This window comes from Chiroxiphia lanceolata, chromosome 10, assembly GCF_009829145.1.
Source record: "Chiroxiphia lanceolata isolate bChiLan1 chromosome 10, bChiLan1.pri, whole genome shotgun sequence".
Lineage (NCBI taxonomy): Eukaryota > Metazoa > Chordata > Aves > Passeriformes > Pipridae > Chiroxiphia > Chiroxiphia lanceolata.
The window spans coordinates 17,458,185-17,481,496 of NC_045646.1; the positions used below are offsets into that span (position 1 = coordinate 17,458,185).

A 23,312-nucleotide genomic window follows, 5' to 3' on the forward strand; every position below is an offset into this window, starting at 1 on the left:
TCTTCCATGAGCAGAACTCTAGCTCATTCGGGGTGCTCCGTGTGACTCTCTGGATGGTTTTAGTGATGTGTTGCTTATCTTTCCCAAAGAACGTTAATTTCCCAGCAGAGGTGAAGGATCTGACCAAACGCATCAGGACAGTTCTGATGGCCACAGCTCAGATGAAGGAGCATGAGAAGGACCCTGAGATGCTTGTGGATCTGCAGTACAGCCTAGCAAATTCATATGCTAGCACACCTGAATTACGTAGGACGTGGCTTGAAAGCATGGCCAAGATTCACGCGAGAAATGGAGATTTATCAGAGGTAAAGTACATACATGAATAGGAAATCCATTTGTCTTTAGGCTGAGGTGTTCTGATGAAAAGGGCTTTGAAAGACAGACAACAGCAGTCATTTAAGAGAATCATACAGTATCTGTCACATACTTGAAATTAGAGGAATACAGGTTTGAAAAACACCCAGAGATGTGATTTGCTCATCCCAGTTTACCTGATCATGACTACCTGAGATGTGCTTGAGCAAGACTTGGAACTCTCTGATGGGAAAGCTGTGGGCATTTCTTTGGCATTTCTGCTGTTAAACCCTAATGGGCACAGCAGCTGTAGCGTAGCAGGGGTTATGAGCAGTGAATAACTTACATAGAGGATTTTCTTCTCCCCCACTATGGCATAAAAAAGAAGCTTTGTTTATAATGTGCTGTCCTGTTCATCAAAAACTAAACAGGTGATGCAAAACTTCACTGCATAATCTAGGAATATCGTATTTATTGAGTAATCTTAATGGTTTTCTTGAGCAAATCTATGTATTTACATAAGACACATAGTGAAATTAACGCTCCAGAAGGATTTCATCATTTAATCCTTTGTTTTCTTAGTTAGATTAGTTTTGTCTTCCCTTTTCTGCATCAAGACCTGGCAGTGGTGAAAGTATGTGCTCCGTATCACATGTAATCTGTAAGTCATACAGTGCACTTTTACATATCCATGTATGCTGGTCTCTCCTTGCAGGCTGCTATGTGCTATATTCATATTGCTGCTCTCATTGCAGAGTACCTGAAGAGAAAAGGTAAGATCAATGTATTCAAAGCCAACTATGTATCTATAAACGTTATTTTTCAAAATAAGTTTTGGCTGTCCTGCTTTCCTTCCTTATATGTAAAGTATTCTTAAAGTAGCTTGAATTCTTCCCAAATATTTTATTTTTAAAATATATCATAAATGCTAGTCTTAACACCGGAACAGTGAAAGTGTGTGTTTTGTGTAAAGAGGGTTAATTAAATGTTTGGCAAGCTAGTGCTAAAAGAGAATGCTTCACTTGTTAGTCTGTTTTTATTACATATGCATGTATTAACACATACCAGTAGCACTATACTAATACCATCTTACACTATCATAGGTTACTGGAAAATGGAAAAGATTTGTACCTCACGTATGCTCCTGGAAGATGGTCAAGTCTCTGATAGTAATGTGTTACTAACAACTCACAATGGAGGAAGTGAGTGCTCTAACCGTGCCTGTTTATGGGTCAAATAACATAACTAGGAAGTCAAACTATTGTTCTGCAACTGCTCTGGAAAAATACCAACCAAAGCAAAACTATTTCTAGTGCATGTTGAAGGCTGTAATAGAAAGCAAGTAATGTCAGAGACGTGTTCCTTTCCTTATGTTCTTTGGCTGGTTTGATGGATTGCTCAGAATGTCTCTGGTTATGGGCTTTTTCAGCATGGGAGCAGTTTGCTCTTCATTGGCAAGAGAAATCCCTCTTGGATCAGTTGGTGTTTAGCATGCAAATCCATGTCCAATTCCTTGGCTATCCAAAGCTGGGAGGGCAGGGGGATGGAATTAATATCTGGTTATCCATATGTAACTTAAGGTTTTTTAAATCTGTGATGCTTATTAGAGAAATAAAGTGCAGGCTTATATTTTTTAATGCTTCTATGCCAATGGATCTATGGTTTATGAAATGTGTATTTCACAGTAATTCTCTGCATGAGATACAAGGAATTTCCTCAATGAGCAATTTCTAGGGTCAAGGGCAAATATCTGGGGAAGAGAAAACTGTTAGTTTTGGAAAGACCATAGTTTTTCACTTGGACTTGTCTGTGGGCAAGATGAAAAAAATACATCCTTTTAGAGGGAAGCTTTCTGTGAAGAGCAGTATTTCTGAGGTAGTTCAGTAGTGGTAAAATACTTTGCCTGAATAACAGATTACAGTAGATGGAGTGAAGAACTTGGGTCATATTAAACCACTTTCAAAACTTGAAAGAGGAGATGTAGCCTCCTGTCTCAGTGTGTGTGGGTTAGCTTTTTTAATTGTGCCATAGTAGCACTTTCTTACTTTTTGATTGAACATGAACTGTGCCAGGAGTTCATCATCTCCCCTGGCACATTTACCTTCTCTGTTCGAGAGCAGTAGTGAAATCCTGGTTGGCCAGACTTCCCCTGATCTGTAACATTCAGTGCCTGTGCAAGTAGTTTCTGCTGCAACCACTGCACTAAGGCCTTAGCTTAGCAAATACTCGATGTAAGCTCAGTTTGATTCCTTGTGAGCCTTCCCATCAGCAGCTTCTGCCACCAGCCTGAGCTTTCTAAAAGGGAGTTTCTTGGCTGGGGCCGTGACAGCCCTGCTGGCCCTGAGCAGGACATGACCTCTGCTACCAGCAGCTTGAGCCCAGCAGAGGCACAGTCTGGTCCAGAACAGCCATGTCCCCATGGGCTGTGGTGATCCTGGGGGACTGTGCAGGTCCCAGAGTGCAGGTTTCACAAGTACAAATCGTGTTGCCTCAGCCTGGGAGGATAATTCCTTTGCAAGGACTGCTAGCACTGCACAGCTCAGGAACCAAAGAGAGGAGTAACATTGCATCAGGAAAATGTTATCATTGCCCTTTGCCTGGACAAATGGATTTATATCATTGATAAAATGTATAATAGTGTCTGTCACAAATTCAGTCAGCTTCATTTGTGCTTCTCATTACTTAGGCTGTGAAAAAAATAACTAATCTAGTCAAATAAAATCAGCTCTGTTTCAATGGCATCCAGTAATTTCTTCTGGTTATTCAGTCATTAATTGACTTTGTTATGACTTGCCCTTCAAGGCTTATTTTCCATGGGATGGCCTGCTTTTCTGAGCATTACCCCCAACATTAAAGAAGAAGGTGCTATGAAGGAAGACTCTGGGATGCAAGATACTCCCTATAATGAGGTCAGCAACACTAACATTTATATACCTGTTCTTATTAACAGAGAGTGTTAATTCTAGCAGATGCCTGTGCATGTTACAACAAACTACAGTGAATGTACTCACACAGTATTAAAAGGTGCACAGCTTTTGAGTGAAATGTCACAGCTGTTGTATTAAGCAGCCAGGACTGGTGTTTAGCTAACAAGAACATGAAGTACCAGAGATGGAAGTCAGAACAGGGGAGAGCCCACAAAGCAAACCCATTCTTCTGCATGAGATGTCAAGTATTCAAGTATTTTCATGTTCCTGTTATATCAGGGTTTTTTTCTACAGAAAGCTAGGTCAGCAATAACTGATTAAACATCGTGTCATTGCAATAAACCTTAACATAGACGTTCCAGAATAAAAATGAAGTATTGGTTATGTGCTTTGGTGGCATTGCTATTAATTAAATGCCACCAGCTGTCAAGTCATTGAACTATTTGTATCTGTGAAATTGCAGAATATTCTTGTGGAGCAGCTGGAGCTGTGTGTTGAGTACCTGTGGAAGTCTGAGAGATACGAGCTTATTGCTGAGGTTAACAAGCCTATCATTGCTGTTTTTGAAAAGCAGAGAGACTTTAAAGTAAGTTGGTGTTTGGTTTGGTTTTTTTTAATTATCCTAAAGCAACAGAACAGATCAAAATTTTTAGGGGAAAAAAGAGTGCTTTCTTTAAAAGGAATGTTTTCTTTCTTCCTGTCTGTAATTTCTCCTTTTAATGCTTTGTGCTGTGAGAAAATAAAAAACTCTGGTATCCTACCTTTCTCTTTTCAGCATCAATACAACAGTAAATTAAAAAAAGAAATTCAAACCTCTTGTCTTAGCCAGTGGATGTGATTTTTTTACATGGGTTTTAAACCAGGAGCACATTTGCATTGTTTTTAAGTTTAGAAACTGCTGATAAATTGCCTGATCTCTTCACAGTTTCAGAGTTTCTCGATTTCTTATTGACTTGGCAATTTCAGTACGTAATGGATAAACAGATCAACATCTCATTTACTGATTTTTCTGGGTTTAAATTTAAAGAAAGCCAAAGTGGTAGGTAGCAATAAGGTGTATGCTGAGTAAACAGGTCCTCATATTTTAACTTAGGTGAAATTTGGGTTCACTATCCTAGGAAAATGCAGCTTAGTGGTAATTTTGGATAGCATATCTTTGCATGGAGTTGGGAGCTGATTGGAGTTGTTGGCACCTTGCTTTCACCTGCACGACTGACACATGGGTTCTCTGACCTCTTAGTAGGTCTGTACCACTGCTTGGTAGTGGGATGGTTCTCTTCCTGTGTGACCCTGTACCCAAAGGCATCCAATGCCACAAAACTGGTCAGAAGATGACAGAAACCTTGAAATGAATCTTTAGTGACTGCTAACAAGGTTAAACTATTCCCTTAGCGTGTACAGCCATCTTGGCAAAGGTTTGGGAACCTGGTTAAGGCAAGCCATGGTTGTGCAGAGCTGTAGTGGTGTTTCCCAAAATATGCTCTCACCTTCCCTCCCCCTGCCTGTCTCCTGATGTAGAGGCTGTCTGATCTGTACTACGACATCCACCGCTCGTACCTGAAGGTTGCAGAAGTGGTGAACTCTGAGAAACGTCTCTTTGGGCGATATTACCGTGTGGCGTTTTACGGGCAGGTAAGTCAGCTTGTGGTCTTTTGTACCCACAGATTCCCAAGTTTCAGTCCTGTTCTTCTGTTCCTGACATATTTCAGGGAAGCCAAAACAGGCAAGCACTTGGTAGTGAATCACGGGGTAGAAACTGCCTTGTGGGTCAGACTTCCCAGCAGGATTTTACTCAGGAGAGAGAGCACTTGGTTGCCTCTGTCTAAAACACTGCTGTGGATTGAGTGGTGTAGTGGAGAACAGAGTTACTTGTATGTCAGCTTTAGTTCTTGACTTCATCAGTCAAAACTGAGACTGAGGCAGGGCAGGATTTTTCGAACTAAAACATAAACAAAACCAAAGAAGACATCTTTTATATATGGCACTCTCCTCTAATAGAGCTTAAAGTAGAGCACTATGTAGTAGATGTTTCTCTCTGACTGACTTCTTCTTCCAGGCCACCTCTTATTTCTGTGCAATGTACTGTAGAATAGTTTTATTCCCTCTGCTGTGCTTCAGCACCCTTGAAGCATTATTTTGTGCTCTCTTCCACTACAAACTGGTGTAGAAATCCAGCATGTTCCTTTAAGTCCTGGTTTTGGCAAGCATACAATTTCCTGTATTCTAAAATAATAAGATGTGTAAACAACAGATTGATGTGAATCATTCTGTTTGCTAATTAGATTTTAATGCAGAAATTTGCTCTTTTCTCCTTTTGATCTTATTCAAGGCTGTGGTAAGTCTAGTTCTTTTGCATGTTTTGTTTAATTCTCCTCACACATCCTTCATCCTTCCCTGTACTCTTATTTAACATTAACTTTCCTGTGCTCTCAATTCTTTGGTTCATGGCAGATGAAATAATGTTGTTTCATTCACTGCTGCATCCTGCAAACTAACTTTTGTTTGTTCAGTTAGCTGAATTACCAAGCTGTATCTGTTGTCATGTTTTGTGTGCACTGTGGGGCTCAATGCTGCATCATCTCATCTCAGTGGAAGTTTCCCTCACCTTCACTGGGAGTGGGATTGGACTCCTTCTTTCTCTGTTGAAAATCTTGGAGTAGCATTAATGCTGTTTGAATGCAAGCCTGCTTTCCTGGCCTGTGCAACAGCTCCAAAGATGAAGGCTGTTGTGTCAGTCCGAGATCCATGGCAATGGTAACTGGAGCACTCTGGGCAGGCTGCAGCCATCATCCTGGTGGTCCCTTGTAGGAGCAAGCAAATGGAGAGTCAGAGGGAAGTGGTGGCTCCTGGCTCTCGAGACAGATTAGCAAAGCTGGACTTGCCAATTGCAAGTAGAAAGTGAGCTGCACCTTAGGAAGGGCAGAGTATCCTTATACCTCCAAATTGGGAGCAGCACAGGGGAAAACGTGACTCTCCTACTTGCAGCTTCTTGCCAGGGCTTTCCCAGGGGGCAGTGGCTCTCCCAGGGGGTAATTTAGCTGAAGCACTTCTGCTGAACTGGGTTAACGTCTCTGTTACAGTGCAATGACTTTCCAGCTGCCAGTGCCACAAGGGCAACTTCATTTAAACAGCTTTATTGCTCTAAAGCGTATGACTTTGTCACAGCTGTGTGTTGCTCCGTCTGTTCCCTGGTGCCCCCCAGTCACTGAGCTCTGAATACAACAAGCACAACTTTCTCCTCGCCCTTTACAGGAGAGATGTTATGTGGCAGAAAGTGGGACTGCTCTGTATGGCTCCTTGCAGAGTTATAGTGACAGAATTAATTAAAGGTAGATCATTCCTATCAGTGTTACTTGTGCCTCATTGACCAAGATAAACAGGTGTGGGTGTGGAGAGGTGATAAAGGAGGGCTTACCTGTACACAAAGCACCATGGCACACATGGGAGCTACAGATGAAGCTTGACCTGGAAGGAGTGACAGAGGGAACAGATTGTTCCCATACACTGGTTGTGCCTGCATATTTTTTCCCTTTGGAAGGTTTTGTCTATGTATTTCTGTCAGTCCCTTTTTCCTGTGTGCCACTTGCTTCCATTCTGGCTGTGCAGGTGGAAAGGTATGGGGTCTTTTGGTCCTTCTATTGCCAAGAGTATTGCAGGCCTCCATGCTGAGATCAGCCTCAGTGTCCAATCCATTTAAAACACTAAAAGCAATTCCCTTTCTTTCTGCTTCTGGCAGACTTTGCACACTTTCTCCCAAAAGCTAATAGCTGCAGGTTTTACTAGTATTACAGAGTTAAATGGATGTAAAGCAATATGAATCACTTTGCTTAGGCCACTACAAAAGGAATGTCACAGAAGTAAACTCAGTGTTCAGGTATGAGATTCCTTTTCAGTCATACACATACAGTATTCTTCAAATAACCAGGGGTAGATACATATGTAAGAGCATTCACGTTAAAAATATTATTAAATATATACATTTATGCAATAAACATTTTTTTCAATTGCATCAATACTAAATATATACATGCATACGTTTTGTAAAAATGGAACACTGCTGTTCCTTAACTGAAACAAAAGCTGCAGAGGAAGCAGATTAAAGGACAAGCGAATAACGTAAATACTGTTTGCAGGGAGAGTTTTGGGGGTTCTTAGTAGAAAAAGACCTGCAACTGTACCTGAAAACCACTCTTCATGCAAAGGCAGAGACATTGCTGCATTGCTGTTGCTGCAGGGACCCTGCACAAGGATGGTTTGAATTAATGTGGTCCTCAAGGAGGATGCAGTTGACTGTTTTCATCAGCAAGCTTTATTGGCCAGTTCAGAAAGCTGGATCTCATGGCAGCTGCTGGTTTAGGCTGTGAAGTCTGTTAAGGGCCTTTGGTGACAGCATCTGATTGCACCCCCAAGTGACCACACTAGCCAGCACATATGATTTTATTCACAGATGAGTATTTGAGAAGTCAGTATCTTTCTTGAATTAAAAGCCAAAAAAAAAAAATTCTGTTAAATATACTGAAGAGCTGAGAATTTATTGTGTTGATAAGCGAAGCCACTCAAGACTTGTTTTTCAGAGCAGTGTTAGGTTAAGGTAGAGCTGAGCCTTTGTTCTCCTGTGTGTGCAAGAAGCTGTAGAAGTTGGGAGGGCAGAGTTTCATAGTGTTAAGCTGAACTGCAGGTGTATGTCTGAAGAGCAGATGATGTGTCCCATTTTCCAAAAGTGATAGAACAGCTGTAGCTTCCCTTACCAAGGAAGGCAACATGCTCACTTACCGTGGGAGGAGGCGCTCAGCTGACATAGACAGGGAAGGATCCATTAGATGCTAACTGTTGGCAGGTAAAGCAGAAGGCTTTTCCTCAGCATGTCAGCTCTGGGGATGGTGTGTGTTCTTCCAGCAAAGGGCAGAGAAGAGTCCGATTTACTGTGAGCACCAAGGGCTGTGTCTAGGGGTGTATGGGGAGGAAGAAGAGCCTTTTCAGAGCTCCCACAGTGGTAGCCCTGGGTCACAGCTTGCCTCCCTGGAAATCAGAGCACAGTGGAAACCAATAACCTACTGTCCAGGAGGTCATCTCCCTTCCATTACCTTCAGCTGTAACAATTTTCATCTATAAGGCTGCGCTGTCCTTGTAGGGCAAAACCAGCCAGTGTGAAAATAATCCAGGGATATGCATCGATAATGTAACCTTAGCTGCTTAATATTTTGAAATCCTGAAATTGGAGGATATTTGGCTTCTGAAAAGTATTTAATCTTACTTTCAATAGTCTTTGCCAGACATATAGCATATGGCAGACGTGATTATTTATAGCTCACAATTAACTTCTGCCTGTCACTTGTCAGCCAAAATACTGTAGGGAATATGTACTCAAATGATGTCTCTTCCATTAGAGATAAGACTAAATCTGTTAGATGTTTGTTTTCAGGTATTTTTTTTTTAAGTAGAACTATTAACACAGATATCATCTTAGTGTGCCATGAAGCATCAGCACAGAGATTTGGCACTTACATATAAACATTGTGTTCCAGCATGCAAACATAGACTGAATCAGAGTTTAAGAGCACAAACTATATTCTAGCTTGCTATGTGATTAATTTGGAAAACATGAGGGTTTTTGTTGAAAACACTGAATGCTAAAAGAAAACAGATGTCTTTTGACAGAAACAGTCCTGAGTAGAGTGTTTAAGTATGGTTGTATTGAACTAATGAGGTTTTCCCACATAAAGCAGTTTTGCTTGGGTGGAAACAAGATGAGAAACCAGATTATGATCCTGCAGATCTTTTCTCAGTGAAATCAATAGAAAGTTAATTGCCTGCCCAGCTCAGTAGATGTTTATAGGGTGTCAGCTTTGGAGCTTGAGATTTGTTCTGTAATTACCTGTGAAGTTCTTCGTATGCCTATGGAGTTTAATTGATAATGTTGTTAAAAGTTCTGCAATGTTAAAAGGTCACTGTGAGACTGATTAAGATACTGTCAGATGAGCTGCTGTTGCAATTAGTCATTGGTTTCCAGTAATGCCCACAGTGCTCTTGGCACTGGCCTTTTATTGCCCCTCATCCTCCCTGGAGGAGAAGCCACAGATACACTTATTTGTTAATCCCTATTGAAATAAAGTTGAGGGGTGGGGTTCAACAAGCATTGAAATTTACAGCTATTTTTTTTTAATTCAATATATTTTTGTGAACATAGTGAATAATTTTGTGAACATAGTCAATAATTTTAGTGGCCAAAGTTGAAATACACTGCAACATGAAATGGGTGGATTTTGCATGACTACCTTCCAGAGAGATTTTGGAGGTATCTCTTGACTTCATTAATTTCTCATTCTCTGTTTTTTAACAGATGGCAGTTTGCCAGGTATATTGTAGAAGTAGCTGTCCAAGCCACATCATGTTAAGTTTAAAGGGCCTTGGGTCTGACATCATTAATGCAATCTGCCTTTCCACTTATCCCTGCAGCTTTGGGTGTTTTTGTCTGGGTCACTTTGCATTAAGGTGAAAGGAGGAGGCTTTGAGTGCAGCTGCAGTGGTACACAGCCAGATTTCAGCAGCAGCATATGAAATCCTAGGAGGAGGGCTGGTGCAGCTCATGGCATTGGGATAAATCCAGTCCTTGTTAATGGGGCACCTGCTGCTTTCTGCTCAGCTGGGAGAGCTTCTCCCAGGGTGTTGATGTACATGTCCATCATGTAGCAGTTGAATGTCTCACCTGCAGGGGATGCAATGCTGTGTAAAGTTTTTCTGAAGCCTGGCAGGTTCTTGTTCAGCACGTTGATTGAGCTTTTTATTAAAGCTCTGCCAAGTCCATCCAGTGTATTAAGTAATGACCTTAACAAGACTGAACTTTTTTTTTTGCAAAGGAGCACAGTCTGTGAGTCTTTTTTGCTTTTCTTTTTCTTTTGAAATGTAAATAATTTACTAATTGTCTCTGAAAATGCTGCAATTCTATATGACCTTTCAAGATGCCACCAGAGTTCCTCTTCAGCTGTCCTGAAGAGATGCAGACCAGTTCCCAGTTGCTCCCCATGCCATGGCCACAGGCAGCAGTGCCCAGCCTTTGCCTGCACACGTGGCTCCCAGACAGGATGTGCTGGGTGTGTCATGCTGCACACACCCCAGCTGGGCTCAGCATCCAACAGAGAGCTATTATACTCATGTGCTGTTAGCACCAGTGCTTCTCAGATAGTTAATTTTTAACCAAATTATTCCAATTTAAAGAATTTTTAATGTCCAGTTTTGATCCATGAGGGTTTTGTCATCACATACACATCAGCATTCTCAAGAAAGCCCTTTACTCTTTAAGCAGCTCGGTCTCTTACATGAATAAACGTGTAGGAGTTATTTCCTGGGTAACTTTGGAGGCTGCAGACCAGTATAAATGCAGACCTCTGGGTATGTGTCTGCTAGGACTGGAGAGAGGTAAGCTTTTAATTTAGGTGCTGGAAGTGGCCTACTGGATGCTCTGGTGGGTATACAGGCAACCTTGATTCCTCATGTAAGCACCTTGTTTAAGCTTTGCCCTGCCTGTTGTGTTCACTGTATCCTTCCATTTCTTTCCAAACAGGGTTTTTTTGAAGAAGAGGAAGGTAAAGAGTATATCTATAAAGAACCCAAATTAACAGGCTTGTCTGAGATCTCTCAAAGGCTGATGAAACTTTATGCAGACAAGTTTGGAATAGATAATGTGAAGATCATCCAGGATTCCAACAAGGTATGGAAGACATGAAGTTTTGCACGAGGGAGAGAACTGAGTATTGATGGTTCAGATTTTGAGAGCTGTGTTTAGAATGAATGTCAACTGAGTGTATGTGTAAAGTACTATGAGCTAGCTTGATGACCAAAATAACCTTACAGCATGGCAGGTGCTATATGGAAATGACAGGGTTATAGCAGGGCTTCCCAGTCAGTAGGAGATGAGCAGCCAGATGTTTGCTGCAATGCAGAAGCTGGGTTTTTTCTGTCTCATTTAGCTTTAATCCACTTTTGTCAACAGCTGTATTCAAAGGTTCCACTGTTCTTCGGGGCCTCTTGGTTAAATAGCTTTGTATTCATCTGTGATCTAAATATTACATTTGGAGGTCTCAGTTTTTACCAGTATAGCTATGATAGATAAAAGCATCAGCAATGTAACGGATGCACTGGAAGCTCATCACACTGAACATTATTATGTTTGCCACCTTTACACAGGTCAACCCCAAAGACCTGGATCCAAAATATGCCTACATCCAGGTGACGTACGTCACACCTTTCTTTGAAGAGAAAGAAGCCGAAGATCGAAAGACCGACTTCGAAATGCACCACAACATCAACCGCTTCGTGTTCGAGACGCCGTTCACGCTGTCGGGGAAGAAGCACGGGGGGGTGGAGGAGCAGTGCAAGAGGCGCACAATCCTGACAAGTACGTTCACTTGGCTGCTCCCTGCCTCCCATCACACCTTTCCCAGCTAAGCCCAGCAGTGCATGTCGAGTGCCAGGTGTTCTGCAGTCAGTGGGCACAGCGTGTGGTACAGGATGATAAGTCATCCTTCCAGTGTTGGCAATCTGCTTTCTTACAGACCTGCTGACCGTCCTAGGGAAAGCTATTATCATTTGTGGAGTCATCAGCTGCCTTATTTTCCCTTATAATTGGCATCTTAACTGTTCTTGCAGTGATGTAATTTGGGAGTGGTTCTGCTGGAGGCAGCTTACCACTCAGAACCACTGTTCTTTTAATAATAAACGAGTCAAAGGAAAAGACAAGTAGGGTGGCTGTTCTGCTAAGAAGAGTAAAACTTAGCAGATAGAATTTTTTGTTCAAAATGGGAGTAAGATACATTATATAGAATTTTTTTTAAGTGAGATGTAAGATTTCAATCGTGTTTTAAGACATGAATGTGAGGAGCACTAGATATGCCTGCTCTTACTGAGTCATATTAAACTGAATATTTTTAGTTTCTTATCATGATTGAAATCTCTTTTTAAAGAAGCACCTTTCTTGAGACTACTACTGAAACTTGACATGCCTGAATTTTGATGTAAGAGAAACTGTCTGAGGTGGAGGCATTGTTCTCATGGGCAGCCGTGGGCAGAGAGGCTGATGTTCACAGCAAAGGCTCCCAAGCAACAGAAAATCCAGTTCCCCACTGACTTCAGTGCATCTGCTTCCCCCAAAGGACAAAGTGAAAAAAACTGCTTACAGTGCAGGCATAGTCACCTAAAAGTTTTGTTCTGGCAAGTCAAGGAAGAGGTACTGATGTCTGAAGCTGTCTTGTTACATGACACAGTTTTGCTTGTAAGAAGAAGAAAGGAGGAATAGCTTGTGTGGGGGTTTTTTAAGTGCTTGAGTAGCAGTAGGTGTTTTGAGATCTATATTGAAACAGGTAGTTGCACTGACTTGAAAGTGCAGCTGTTATGGTCTGTCTGGCAAAAACAGAGAGGGTTGTTCTTCCAGCAGATTATTTTCCCTGGGTTATTACATGCTGTCATCAGCTCCTACTACTCTCAGCCTGGCTCCATCTTTGGCATTAAGCAGGAATTTGATGACCTCTGCTTCTCCCCTGCTTTTCCCTCTGGCTCGCCTCAGTGCTTTTCTCTAAAGGAAACATCCTTTTCTTTTCTTTCCTTTTTCTTTTTTTTCCCCCACTCCTGTTTGATAAAATCATGTTATTTTCACTTGCTTCCTAAGTAAACTTATGTGCTTTTAGTTTGAGAAGTGAGGCTTACCGGTATGACTGGAGGAGCAATGGAACATAATTGTGCTTGAGTGGCTGGAACAGAGCCTGCACAGCATCTCTGCTCCAGAGCCTGCTGGGCAGAGGGCAAGTGCAGTCTGGCTGAGGTCTTTGGTTCACAGGCTCTCTGCCATGCCTGGCTGTGACTTGTGCTTCCAGCTCTGGAAGTCCTGAGTTTCCTGCTCTCCAATGAGACAGCCACCCTGTAGACTGGAGCTCATTTAGGTCTGAGCTGACTGAAAGCAGATGCTAACTGGAGAAGGATATACGTGGAGTTTGAGAGGCCTTCCAAGGCATGTAGGGTGATCAGGACAGAGTATTAGCTTAGATTAGACTTAATGTGCCACAATGGTACCTGTGCCAAACTCTGAGATCCATTGAAAGGCTTTGAATGGAAGTAAAGAATTTTAAAGTTTAATAATTCCTCTCTCAGCTCTTGCAGAAGTATTTAGGGTTAATATCAAAGGTAACTCCTTGCTACTTTAAGGATGATGTTTTAGTAGTAATTCATCTGTGGGTGAGTGTCATGGTTTAACTTCAGCCTGCAGGTACGGCCCACGCAGCCACTGACTCAGTGTCCTCTGGTGGGACGGGGGAGAATCAGAAATGTAAAAGTGAAAAAACTCATGGCTTGAGATAAAGACAGTTTAATAGGTACAGAAAAGCCGTGCACGCAAGCAAAGCAAAACCAGGGATTCATTCACGCTTCCCGTGGGCAGGTAGGTGTTCAGCCATCCCCAGGACAGCCGGGTTCCATCACGTGTAACAGTGACTTGGGAAGACAAATGCTGTCACTCCAAATGTCTCTTTCCTTTCCTCCTCCTTCCTCCAGCTTCATATGCTGAACATGATCCCATATGGTCTGGAATATCCTTTTAGTAAGGTGGGGTCAGCTGTTCTGGCTGTGTCCCGTCCCAATTCCTTGTGTACCCCTACTCCACTTGCTGGTGGAACGGTGTGAGGAGCAGAGAAGTCCTTGGCATTGTGTAAGGCCTGCTCAGCAATGACCAAAATATCCCGGTGTTATCAACACTGTTTCCAACACAAATCCAAAACACATCCCAGTACCAGCTACTCTGAAGAAAATTAACTATCCCAGCAAACACCAGCACAGTGAGTGAAAACCAGTTAGGCCAAACTAGAGACTCCTGCCTCTAACTTGAAACATGTTTAATGGGATGTTTTGAGCTGTTTGAAGTTCTGTATGGGCTTATAATTTGGTCCTTTAGCTCAGAAGAAGAAATTTGTGGATACAGTCTCAGCAGTGAGAACCTTTTGCCACCTGCTTTGTGACAGAGCTTGGTAGCAAACATCAGTGAATTCAAAAGGAAATGCTCTTCCAGCACCATGTACATCAGAATTCAATTTGGACCTGCTGTGTCAGTTCCACTCATTTGTTGTTTAAAACTTACTTTTTATGGATTGATGAAGAGTTTGGCAAAGTCAAAAGTTAATCATTTGACTTCATTGTTTTGCTTTCTTAAATGCTCTCTTGTTGGGAGAATTCTCTGATACATTTCTTTCCTTTGAGTAGCCAGTCACTTGTTTCCTTACGTGAAGAAGCGCATTCAAGTCATAAGCCAAACCAGCACAGAGCTGAACCCTATCGAAGTGGCAATTGATGAGATGTCCAAAAAGGTCTCAGAGCTCAACCAGCTTTGCACAATGGAAGAAGTGGACATGATCCGACTGCAGCTCAAGCTCCAAGGAAGTGTCAGTGTCAAGGTAAGGACAATTTGCTTTCTTTTTTCTCCTTTTTTTTCAATGCTTTTACTTAAAATTTTATGCTGATTATTATAATTTCAGATACATTTTGTCTGTTTCATATATTTGGTCATATCTTGTATTCCAGTGCTGTTACATCCTGCTCTAAGCGAATGGAAAGCTTTCCACTGGTGTAGATCACTGCTGGATATATGTGCAAATATAACTATTTCAGTCAAGTCTTCTTTAAATAAATGTTAAGACCTTTCTAAAAAGACCATCATATGTCACTTGAGAACACAGCCCAATACACAGCCAAGCTTGCAGATTCTTTAATGGGAATTTTGTTCAGATTGGCTGTGTCATTTTCAGTTTAGGAAAGCTGGGACTGGGGAGAGGTACATGTATTTCAGGTACCCTCATTAAAATGTCTTCCAACAAATCTGTAGCTGTCTAGATGGTTAACTAGCTGGGGACTTACAAAGGCCAGCAGGGATCTACAGCTTATATGAGGTTGACCAGCTCCCTTTTCTTCAGCAAAACTCTTCAGCTTCCATCCAGGTTACAAGAGGAGTGAGGTGATATTCTTCTCACAGGCTTGGTTGCCTGAGGCCGGTCCCCAAGCCTTGGAACACAAGAGAAATGACAATGGAATGGCTTGTTGCCCGTACCTAAGCTGTGTATTTTTCCCCCAGGTAAATGCTGGACCAATGGCTTATGCTCGAGCTTTTCTTGAAGAGACAAATGCTAAGAGATATCCTGATAATCAAGTTAAGCTTCTGAAGGAAATCTTCAGGTAAACGTTAATTTTAGGCTTTTCACCCCCTGCATAGCACATAGTATGCTCTACATAGCATGAGTAGATTGGCACAAAAAATTAGGCTGAATTGAACCAGCCTAATTTACATCTGCATTTACCCTATCTTACAAATCATTCCTAAGAAAACATTAAGTTTTGGGCTATCCTTGGAGCCTACGTTCCTCTGAATCTGAGATTGAGTTCTGAAATTCACTTCCAACAAGGTATAATTTGCAAGGGAGAGAAGAGATGCGGTACTGTGTCTATATAGATATAGATGATAGTTTTTTTATTATTACAAAATTTGTATGCTTGTTTTTTGTGTTTTTGTACTTGTAGGCAATTTGCTGAAGCATGTGGACATGCTCTTGATGTCAACGAGCGCCTTATTAAGGAGGACCAATTTGAGTATCAGGGAGAGATGAAGTCTCATTATAAGGACATGCTCAGCGAGCTCTCTGTAGTTATGAATGAACAGGTCAGATCATCTGTTTTGGTGCTGGTTGGGCTGAACGAGGGTGGCTGATTGTGTCTTCTAGTGACAAAGGAAGCTGTAGAGTGAAATACTACAATGCAGCAGTCACTGAGAAAACAGTTTACTCTTTTGTTTGTTTGTTTCTTCCTCTCTCTCTTTTTTTAAGTCCAGGTATATTATATATAATGAATCTGATCAACAAAGATCTGTCTACTGCCTGTATTGCTACATATTGAAAAGCTGAATGTTCATGGGCCTAAATGCTGACTGAGGTTGAGAGGCATAGAAAGATAGTCAGTTTAAACTAGTGTTTTATGCTTTGCTTGCTTTGTCCTGTGATGTATTTGAAACAGTAAATTGCTCTTAAGATGTAGCTTATAGCTGGAGGAGGTATCTTTATAGTTTCTATTTATATTCAACTTTCAAAGAAAGTTAATTTTTAAATTTTTTTTATATTTGAGTACACTTTCAAAATAGATGCCACGTATTTCAGCTGTTAGCGGCTGCAGAAGGATGAGCACACATGGCTACTTTATATAAAGTGTATCCCAAAATTCTGAACTGGACTCCAGTGCACACTTGCAGCTATTGTACTGCTGTGTCTAGGCAGATTTTTTTTCATTATGTTTTTTTGGTTTTATGAAATATTGAGTGATCCTGCATACTAAAGTGCAAATTAAACAGTGCTTAATTATATCTCTGCATACTTATATGTAGGCCACCTTAGATTGCATCTAAGAAATAGTTCCTCTCTAGCAGTTATGCTGCATTTCCAGGTGCCTGCAGCATCCATAAGCACTGTATGTGTAGAGTTACTTGGTTTAGCCACTGGTATCAGTGGTGGCATCTCACAGAAGTGTCTTAATTGGCACTTAACTGGCACCCCATTATACAATGCTGTATTATTCATCTTCACATATGAGGATAATAAGGATTGATCTGAATTTTTCACCTATTGTTGTACTTACTGTGGAACTGAGCAAGTTTTTCACTGGGTGGGCAGCTTGTAATTTCTTGGAGGTTTGGTGTGTGCCAGGTGGGGGTCGAGCTCAGTGGTGGTTACTGTTCTGGGAGTTGTGTTCCCTTCTTGTTTAGGTGTATAAAGATTTGTGAACCTCAAGCATTCTAGTGATTTTATCATAACTAATATTTATCGCTGCTATATTAAGTGTGTAAGTATTAAGGATGTTATTTGTTGCTCAATGTTCACGCCTCTCCCATGGAAGTTATTTTGGTCATCCAGTCAGTGTGCAGAGGCAGTACCATATGTCCTGTGTGAGCTACTGTTCACCACAAGAATGGAAGATGAATGTTCAACTCAAACGAGGCATGAGCAGCCCATGAGTTTCAGCATTCATAAAACATTTGGGGAGTTCTATTAAATGCTTATACTTGTATTTATATCAGTGAGCTCTGAGCTTTCTTCACGTAAATGAAAATACTATATGATACAAAATTACTTGCACAAAACAATGCTAATGTGCAAAGTTAAGAGTTCATCCATCAAAAGTCAAAATTGTCATCTGTTTTACCAAAATCATCTGAATTTGAAAGTCCACACTGAAAACCACTTGCAGTCCTGTGGGGAAGCCTTAGAAGTGCCAGCCCAGTTTTTGTGGCAGCATGGCTTGTTGGGAAAACTCTACTGCTCTTACACTGAGCACGTGAACTTCCTATTTCTGAGCTGAGCATTGCCTCAGAGAAATCACATGCTATAAACTGTGGTTGAAATATTTATCTCGCAATTGGAAAGCTTGAGGCTCTCTTGCAACTGTGCTGTTTGCTTTACAGCAGAACTATTTGCCATCTTTCCCATTGTCATACTCAAGAGAGCTTTGTTTCTCACCTACAGACAGTGACTCTCATCACCATATGTTTTTCTCTTTTTTTGTTTTCTTTTGTTTTTCTTTTCTGACAGCTCTGTCATGGTCCTTGCTTATACAGCTTCTCTTCTTCCCTGTCTAACATTTCCCTCAATACTATAGCCAAAAGTGGTATGTTCATTTTTCTTACATCTATTTTTTTTCTTTTAATGTCATGTACTTTCCTCACTTGCTGGTTTTTCTACCGGGTGTGTTTGTTTAGTTTCATGTCTAATGACTCCCTTGCTCAGGGAGTTACAAAAAAAAAAAAAGAGTGCTGCTGTATATGTGTGATGTGTTGTCCATGAGCAGTGTTGAGAGGCCTGTTCTTTAGGATCCTAGTTGTGAGCTTTGGGGAGGCCAGTGGGGCAGCTCAACAAGAGCCTCCTAATGCAAAAGCTGCCCACGCTGCTGTCTCAGGCACTGAAGCTGAGTGGTCGTGTCTGCCCAAGTAATAACTGTGGTATTGACCCACAGCCCTGCCCCAGGGATAGCTGGGGGTTGATGGCATAAGGTTACGCCCGGAGCTTTGTGAAGGGGAGAGGTTTCTCTTCCACTGTTGATGCTGTGTGTGAGTTTGCAAAATGTAGGTGACTTCTCAGTTCTGTTTGTATGAGAGTTGTGAGAGTAAAGCAGTTCAGGGAGCCCCACAAAGCACCACTTGGCAGAAGCCAGTCACCTCAGCCTGGTCCCATTTTTACCCCCAACAATGAGAATGTCATCCCTGTCACTGCAGGCTCCATTTACTGGGCAAAAGTCCTTTTCCTCTGTCAGATCCTTGGCATCACTGTGTAATAAATAAAAAGTGGGAAATCCTTGGTTAGACAATGGGCACTTCAGACACCGGGCTATTCAGATCTCTCTCACAGTTGCTTTTTTTTCCCCCCTTTTTTATGAAAAGATTGCATACAAGGAGGACTCAACAAAACATCAAGGGATGGAGCGCACGTATTCACGAGTCATCCATAGAGTCAGCTCATCTCTGCCAGCAGCAACCACTCCAGCAAATCCTGATGCTTGACTGCGGCGCGGGGAACATACGGCCTCAGGAAGATCTGGGGTGGCAGGGTTGGGGTTTGTTCTTTGTTGTTTGGGTATTTTTTTTTTTTCCTTTTAGATTAATAGTACTGAAAATTAAGTTGATCATGGACAATACCAGGAGAAGGATTTGTGGGTTAAGATTTTAACTTATTGGAAGTCTTCACGGTGTTATTTTTAAAAATGCAAGCTTGAGAATTTTTTTTTATTTTATTGCCTGCCCCAATATTTGCACATTCCCTATCTTTTTTTTATGTTGTTGTCACTTTTTGGTTTTGAGAAGCCTTTATTAAGCCAGGCTGATTACAGAATTCCCATTGAACAGATAGGTACTCAGCAAACCCTAAGTTTGCTATAAATTATAATATATCTAATACTAAGTCCTAGTATACATATATTTTAAAGGTCAGAGTGGATGTTTTATAACATTTAAGTATATTGCAATTGTAAATAGAAGATGTGTAAAATATGTCATTTTTACAAAATTTAAAAAATATCTTTTTAGTTAATTATGACAGTACTAAGAATATGGATAACATTTCAGTTACCATTATATTAAAATATTTGTGTATGTGTATAAAAGCGTCCATAAAATTTTTTCTTTGAAGATCTCTGCATTCGTTGATTCCCATGTCAGTACTTTCCAGAGCAGTGGAGATCAGGATGCTTTCTGCATCCCTGCTGTCTATTGTGTTGTGCATGCTGATAGGGACACTTATGACCATCTCCAGAGCATGGCTTCACATTCTCTCCACAGCCCCAGACTGAGCCCACCCTGGGAAACGGCCTCAGTGTGGTTCTCCTGCTTGAGGCCAAGAAAACGCTGATTTTCCTTTGAAGTTTGTAGTCCCAGATTTTGCTCAGAGCACTTTGGGAAACCATGTGCCTCTAGTGAGATGTTTGTTTTGGTTTCTGCATCATGTTGGGATGAGGTGGAGCAGTTCTGGTAGCTCTTAGGAGTTCCCTTTAATCTGTGTTCCCACACTCTTTCATGTTCATTCATAGAAAATCCCTGCTTTCAGGGATCCCTGCTCATTGTGCCTATGTGTTGGGATTCCTCTTTCCTATGCATGCAGTCCCCATGATTCTGTTAAGCTGGTTTAGCTCATTTTCCCTGGAGAAACTCTGGGGACTCCCCAGAGGCCTCCACAGGTTCACAAATATTTGTTCAGGGCAGAGGTCTGCACTATGTCTTTCGACCTGGGGTTATCAGGAGGATTTTTCTGCTGCATTTCCTCATTCTGCCCTCCTGTCTCTTCCCATAACAGCCCCAGTTTGCAACTGATGAATCTCAGCTCAAGTTGTACCCTGGCCCTGCAGGCCAAGCCAAGGATGGCATCTGAATTCACCCCATCTCTGTGCAAGGTAGAAGTGCCATCATCCAGCCTCTGCCTGCTTGCCAGTGCTTCCAGCACTTGCTGCTGTCCCACTGTCAGCAGATGTGGGGTTTACAGAAGAAATCTTTGCTAAGGGTTGAAACCCACATGGTGTCCTTGCCTGATGGGGGATGGAGGGGAGAGGTTGGGACAGGCACCCCATGGTTTGGGGTGGCCCTGCTCCAGCACTATTGCAGAGACAGCCTGAGCCCTCACCTGGGAATTGGTAAGAGCCCAAGTTCTCACCTGTGCTCTGCACACCAGCATCAACCACGTGGCTGGACAGGGAGCTGAGCTCCTTGCTCATCCTCACCAGGACGAGCCCAGCTCTGCTCTTTGGACACTGCACTCTTCAAAACCAGCAGTCTACTGAAAGGAATGATTTCTAGCCCAAATTTTAACTTTCTTTGTACCATATATAGTGATATGATTGTATCATACATAGTGATAGATGAAGTTACCTGTTTGTTTGTATATATGGGAGGAACCAGCAATCAGTGGTGACGGCAGGAATGCACCGCACAGAGAGGTAAGTGGGCATCGAGTCCTCTTGTCCCTTGGTTTGTTGGTCTCCCTGGACTCATTATGTGTTTATGATGATTTGTGTTTATGGATGGGTACTTCAGAAGCCATCAAGGTGATTTGGAGACAGACTGTCTCTAATTAATGTTCACAAGAAATGAGCAACTACATCTGTTGTTGGGCATCTTTGGGAATAACTAGATTGCAAAAGCGTGATTTGCACCAAGGGAATATTGCAGGATGATGCCAGGCTGGTCTGAAGCCAAACTGTGGTCTGTAAAGCAGAGGTAAGGGAATCAATCCCTGGATTATTTTCTCAATAGCTTGCACACAAAATGAGTTTCATGTGTAAGCCCAAGGGCTGTTGAGTTTGGTTTATTTTAAGCAACCAGCTCTGCAGGCCCCTCCGGGTTTTGAAAATCCAGCCCATATTCTGGGGTTACCTTATTGCTGGTGTTAAGAGATGCTGAGGCTTGAGTGTAGCTGGGTCCTTGTTCCAGATGGCTCTTCCTCTCTTGCTGTGTTCAAACACTTTAAACTTAGTCGGGTGAAAGCAATTAGCAAAAACATTAGCTTTGAAACAAGGCTGCAGCAGGGAGAGAAAACAAAGCATCAAACCATGGATGGTCCCAGCGTTTGAGGGGAGAGAATGAGAGAAATGCAGGAGGCATGTCAGGCTGTAGGATGATTACAAAGACATCCTACAGGTAAAGGGTTTGGCCCTTTACCACGATAAAATTCAGTGACACAAACTGCAGAAGTCAGATGTGTAGGCACTGAATCCCACATCCACCATGTCCATGGCACTGTAGGAAAAGGCTCTTCATACAATTGCTGCTTTTCAAACTCATAGGATTACACAAGGTCTGCACCTTTTTTTTTTCTGCCAAGAGCTCCCCTTTGAGACTCCTTTTGTCCAGGGCTGCCACAAGATCATGGTCAGCTGTTCTCAGAGCAAGGGTTTCTCCAGTGAATTGTTTTGCAGTTTATTCTTACTTACACTTATTCCTCCAGCTGGAGGAGGCTCATCCCCCTGCTGCTGCAGGCAAAGCTGGTGAAAGATTCCCTTTCATCTGCGGAAGGAGATCTTCCCGTGTCAGACTCAAATCGAGCTTCTTTAAAAACTTTTCAGAGTGCAAAAGAAATTATTCATGTTTGTTACTTAGTGGAAGGTCTCTCAACACCCCAAAAGGAGTTAAGTGTTATACATATTTTATGTTTAATCACATCTTTAGTGACACCCAACCACAACCTAAGGCTTAAATTTCAATTAGAGGGAGATGTATTAAATGTTTAATAGGAATCATTCCTTGCAGGGTAATTATATCTTAACATTCACTGGAGAGATGTTACATTGGCAACATAGTGTTCATCTGAACAGGAATAATTTTTTTTAAAACTTTATTTTTGTATAATGTCCAAATGAGAAATGGGAGGTGATCTGTACCATCCTGACACACTGCCCCTGTGCTGGCCATCCACAGGCCTGGATCTGGGAAAAAGTGAAATAACATCCATATGTAGCTTTAAATGGGGCTTTTTTGCTCTCAGCATGAAAAGTATTGTTCTACATGTGCTGAGTATTGTTCTACATGTGCTGAGAAGCTCCAGGATGCAGTACCTTTTACTTCAGTTTGAACAATTTTTTGAACTGGTAACTGACTACTCAGTATGTCAGCTGTAAGTAATGGGAAGGTGAATCTTCAAGACAAAGTATATCTTTAAAGTATCTGCTATTGATTTGAATGCATCTACCAATTTTTAACAAGTTTGGTATGCATGCAAAAGATTTTTCTCATAATATTTAGATAATCACAAAAATAATCAAGGCCACACATTTACAACAAGCAAATTAAAGCCATGAAGTGAGCTTTGAACCTAGGCAGTTAAAATCAAAGAATGTTAAAATCAAACATTGAATGAGAACAGAGAAATGGGATTTGGAGGAAAGCATTCAAAGCTGTAGAAAAAGAAAGGAAAGAAAAAACCCAAACAAACTATGTTTCTTATTTAAGAGAATTGTATGGAAATAAATAAAATTAATCCAAAAGGCCAAGCCCATGTAGAACTGTAACCATGACCAGGAAGGACCTTCGGCTTCCCCATCATTGCATCCCCTCTGCTTTTGCTTGAGCAGGAACCACTTGGCATGGACCTCTTGGCCCCACACGAGTTTCCTACTCCTTCTGCTTCTTTCCTGCACCTTGGCTGTCTGGCAGCCACAGCATGGAATGGGCAGGGGTTTTTTGGTTTCTGCTTTGTGGTTCTTTTGCTTTTGCAGTGGCCCCAAGTACATACGTCCTGACAAGAAGGGCTCCCTCTCTGGTGAGCACACTCGGTGCAACAGCAGAGAGAAAATCTGCTGTGGGTTTTTTGGGTTGCAAAGATGCTGGGGGTCAGCTCCTGTGCAGCAGAGCACACACTTGGCTTCAGCTCCCAGGTAAGCCCTGTGATGGGAACAGCCACTCTGCCTGCACCACACAGAACACGGCTCATGAGAGAGATCAAAACGTGAGCACTGAGTTAGGGAGAGTGGGTCAGGACATCCTAGAGATCAGATGTGCTGGAGCAGTGCATTTTCTAAGCTGCCAGGTCTGGGACATTTAGA

The 23,312-nt window shown here is 41.9% G+C and overlaps 1 protein-coding gene across 10 annotated transcripts in view; it reads left to right on the forward strand.

Annotated features, from left to right (window-relative positions):
• The window catches only part of DOCK10 (dedicator of cytokinesis 10), a 122,022-nt gene extending 102,634 nt beyond the window's left edge, over positions 1–19,388 (forward strand). For 6 of the 10 annotated variants that reach the window (XM_032697896.1, XM_032697892.1, XM_032697895.1 and 3 more), the window contains exons 45-57: positions 90–305; positions 1,010–1,067; positions 1,398–1,496; positions 3,097–3,203; positions 3,685–3,807; positions 4,740–4,853; positions 5,551–5,556; positions 10,783–10,929; positions 11,406–11,616; positions 14,463–14,653; positions 15,328–15,428; positions 15,771–15,909; positions 18,670–19,388. In XM_032697896.1, coding sequence (XP_032553787.1) covers positions 90–305; positions 1,010–1,067; positions 1,398–1,496; positions 3,097–3,203; positions 3,685–3,807; positions 4,740–4,853; positions 5,551–5,556; positions 10,783–10,929; positions 11,406–11,616; positions 14,463–14,653; positions 15,328–15,428; positions 15,771–15,909; positions 18,670–18,789 — 1,632 coding nt within the window. In that variant the 3' untranslated portion in view covers positions 18,790–19,388. The remainder of the gene's footprint in view (positions 1–89; positions 306–1,009; positions 1,068–1,397; positions 1,497–3,096; positions 3,204–3,684; positions 3,808–4,739; positions 4,854–5,550; positions 5,557–10,782; positions 10,930–11,405; positions 11,617–14,462; positions 14,654–15,327; positions 15,429–15,770; positions 15,910–18,669) is intronic. The other 4 variants (XM_032697894.1, XM_032697902.1, XM_032697899.1 and 1 more) reach the window with 3 other exon arrangements.
• The last annotated feature ends 3,924 nt before the right edge of the window (positions 19,389–23,312 follow it).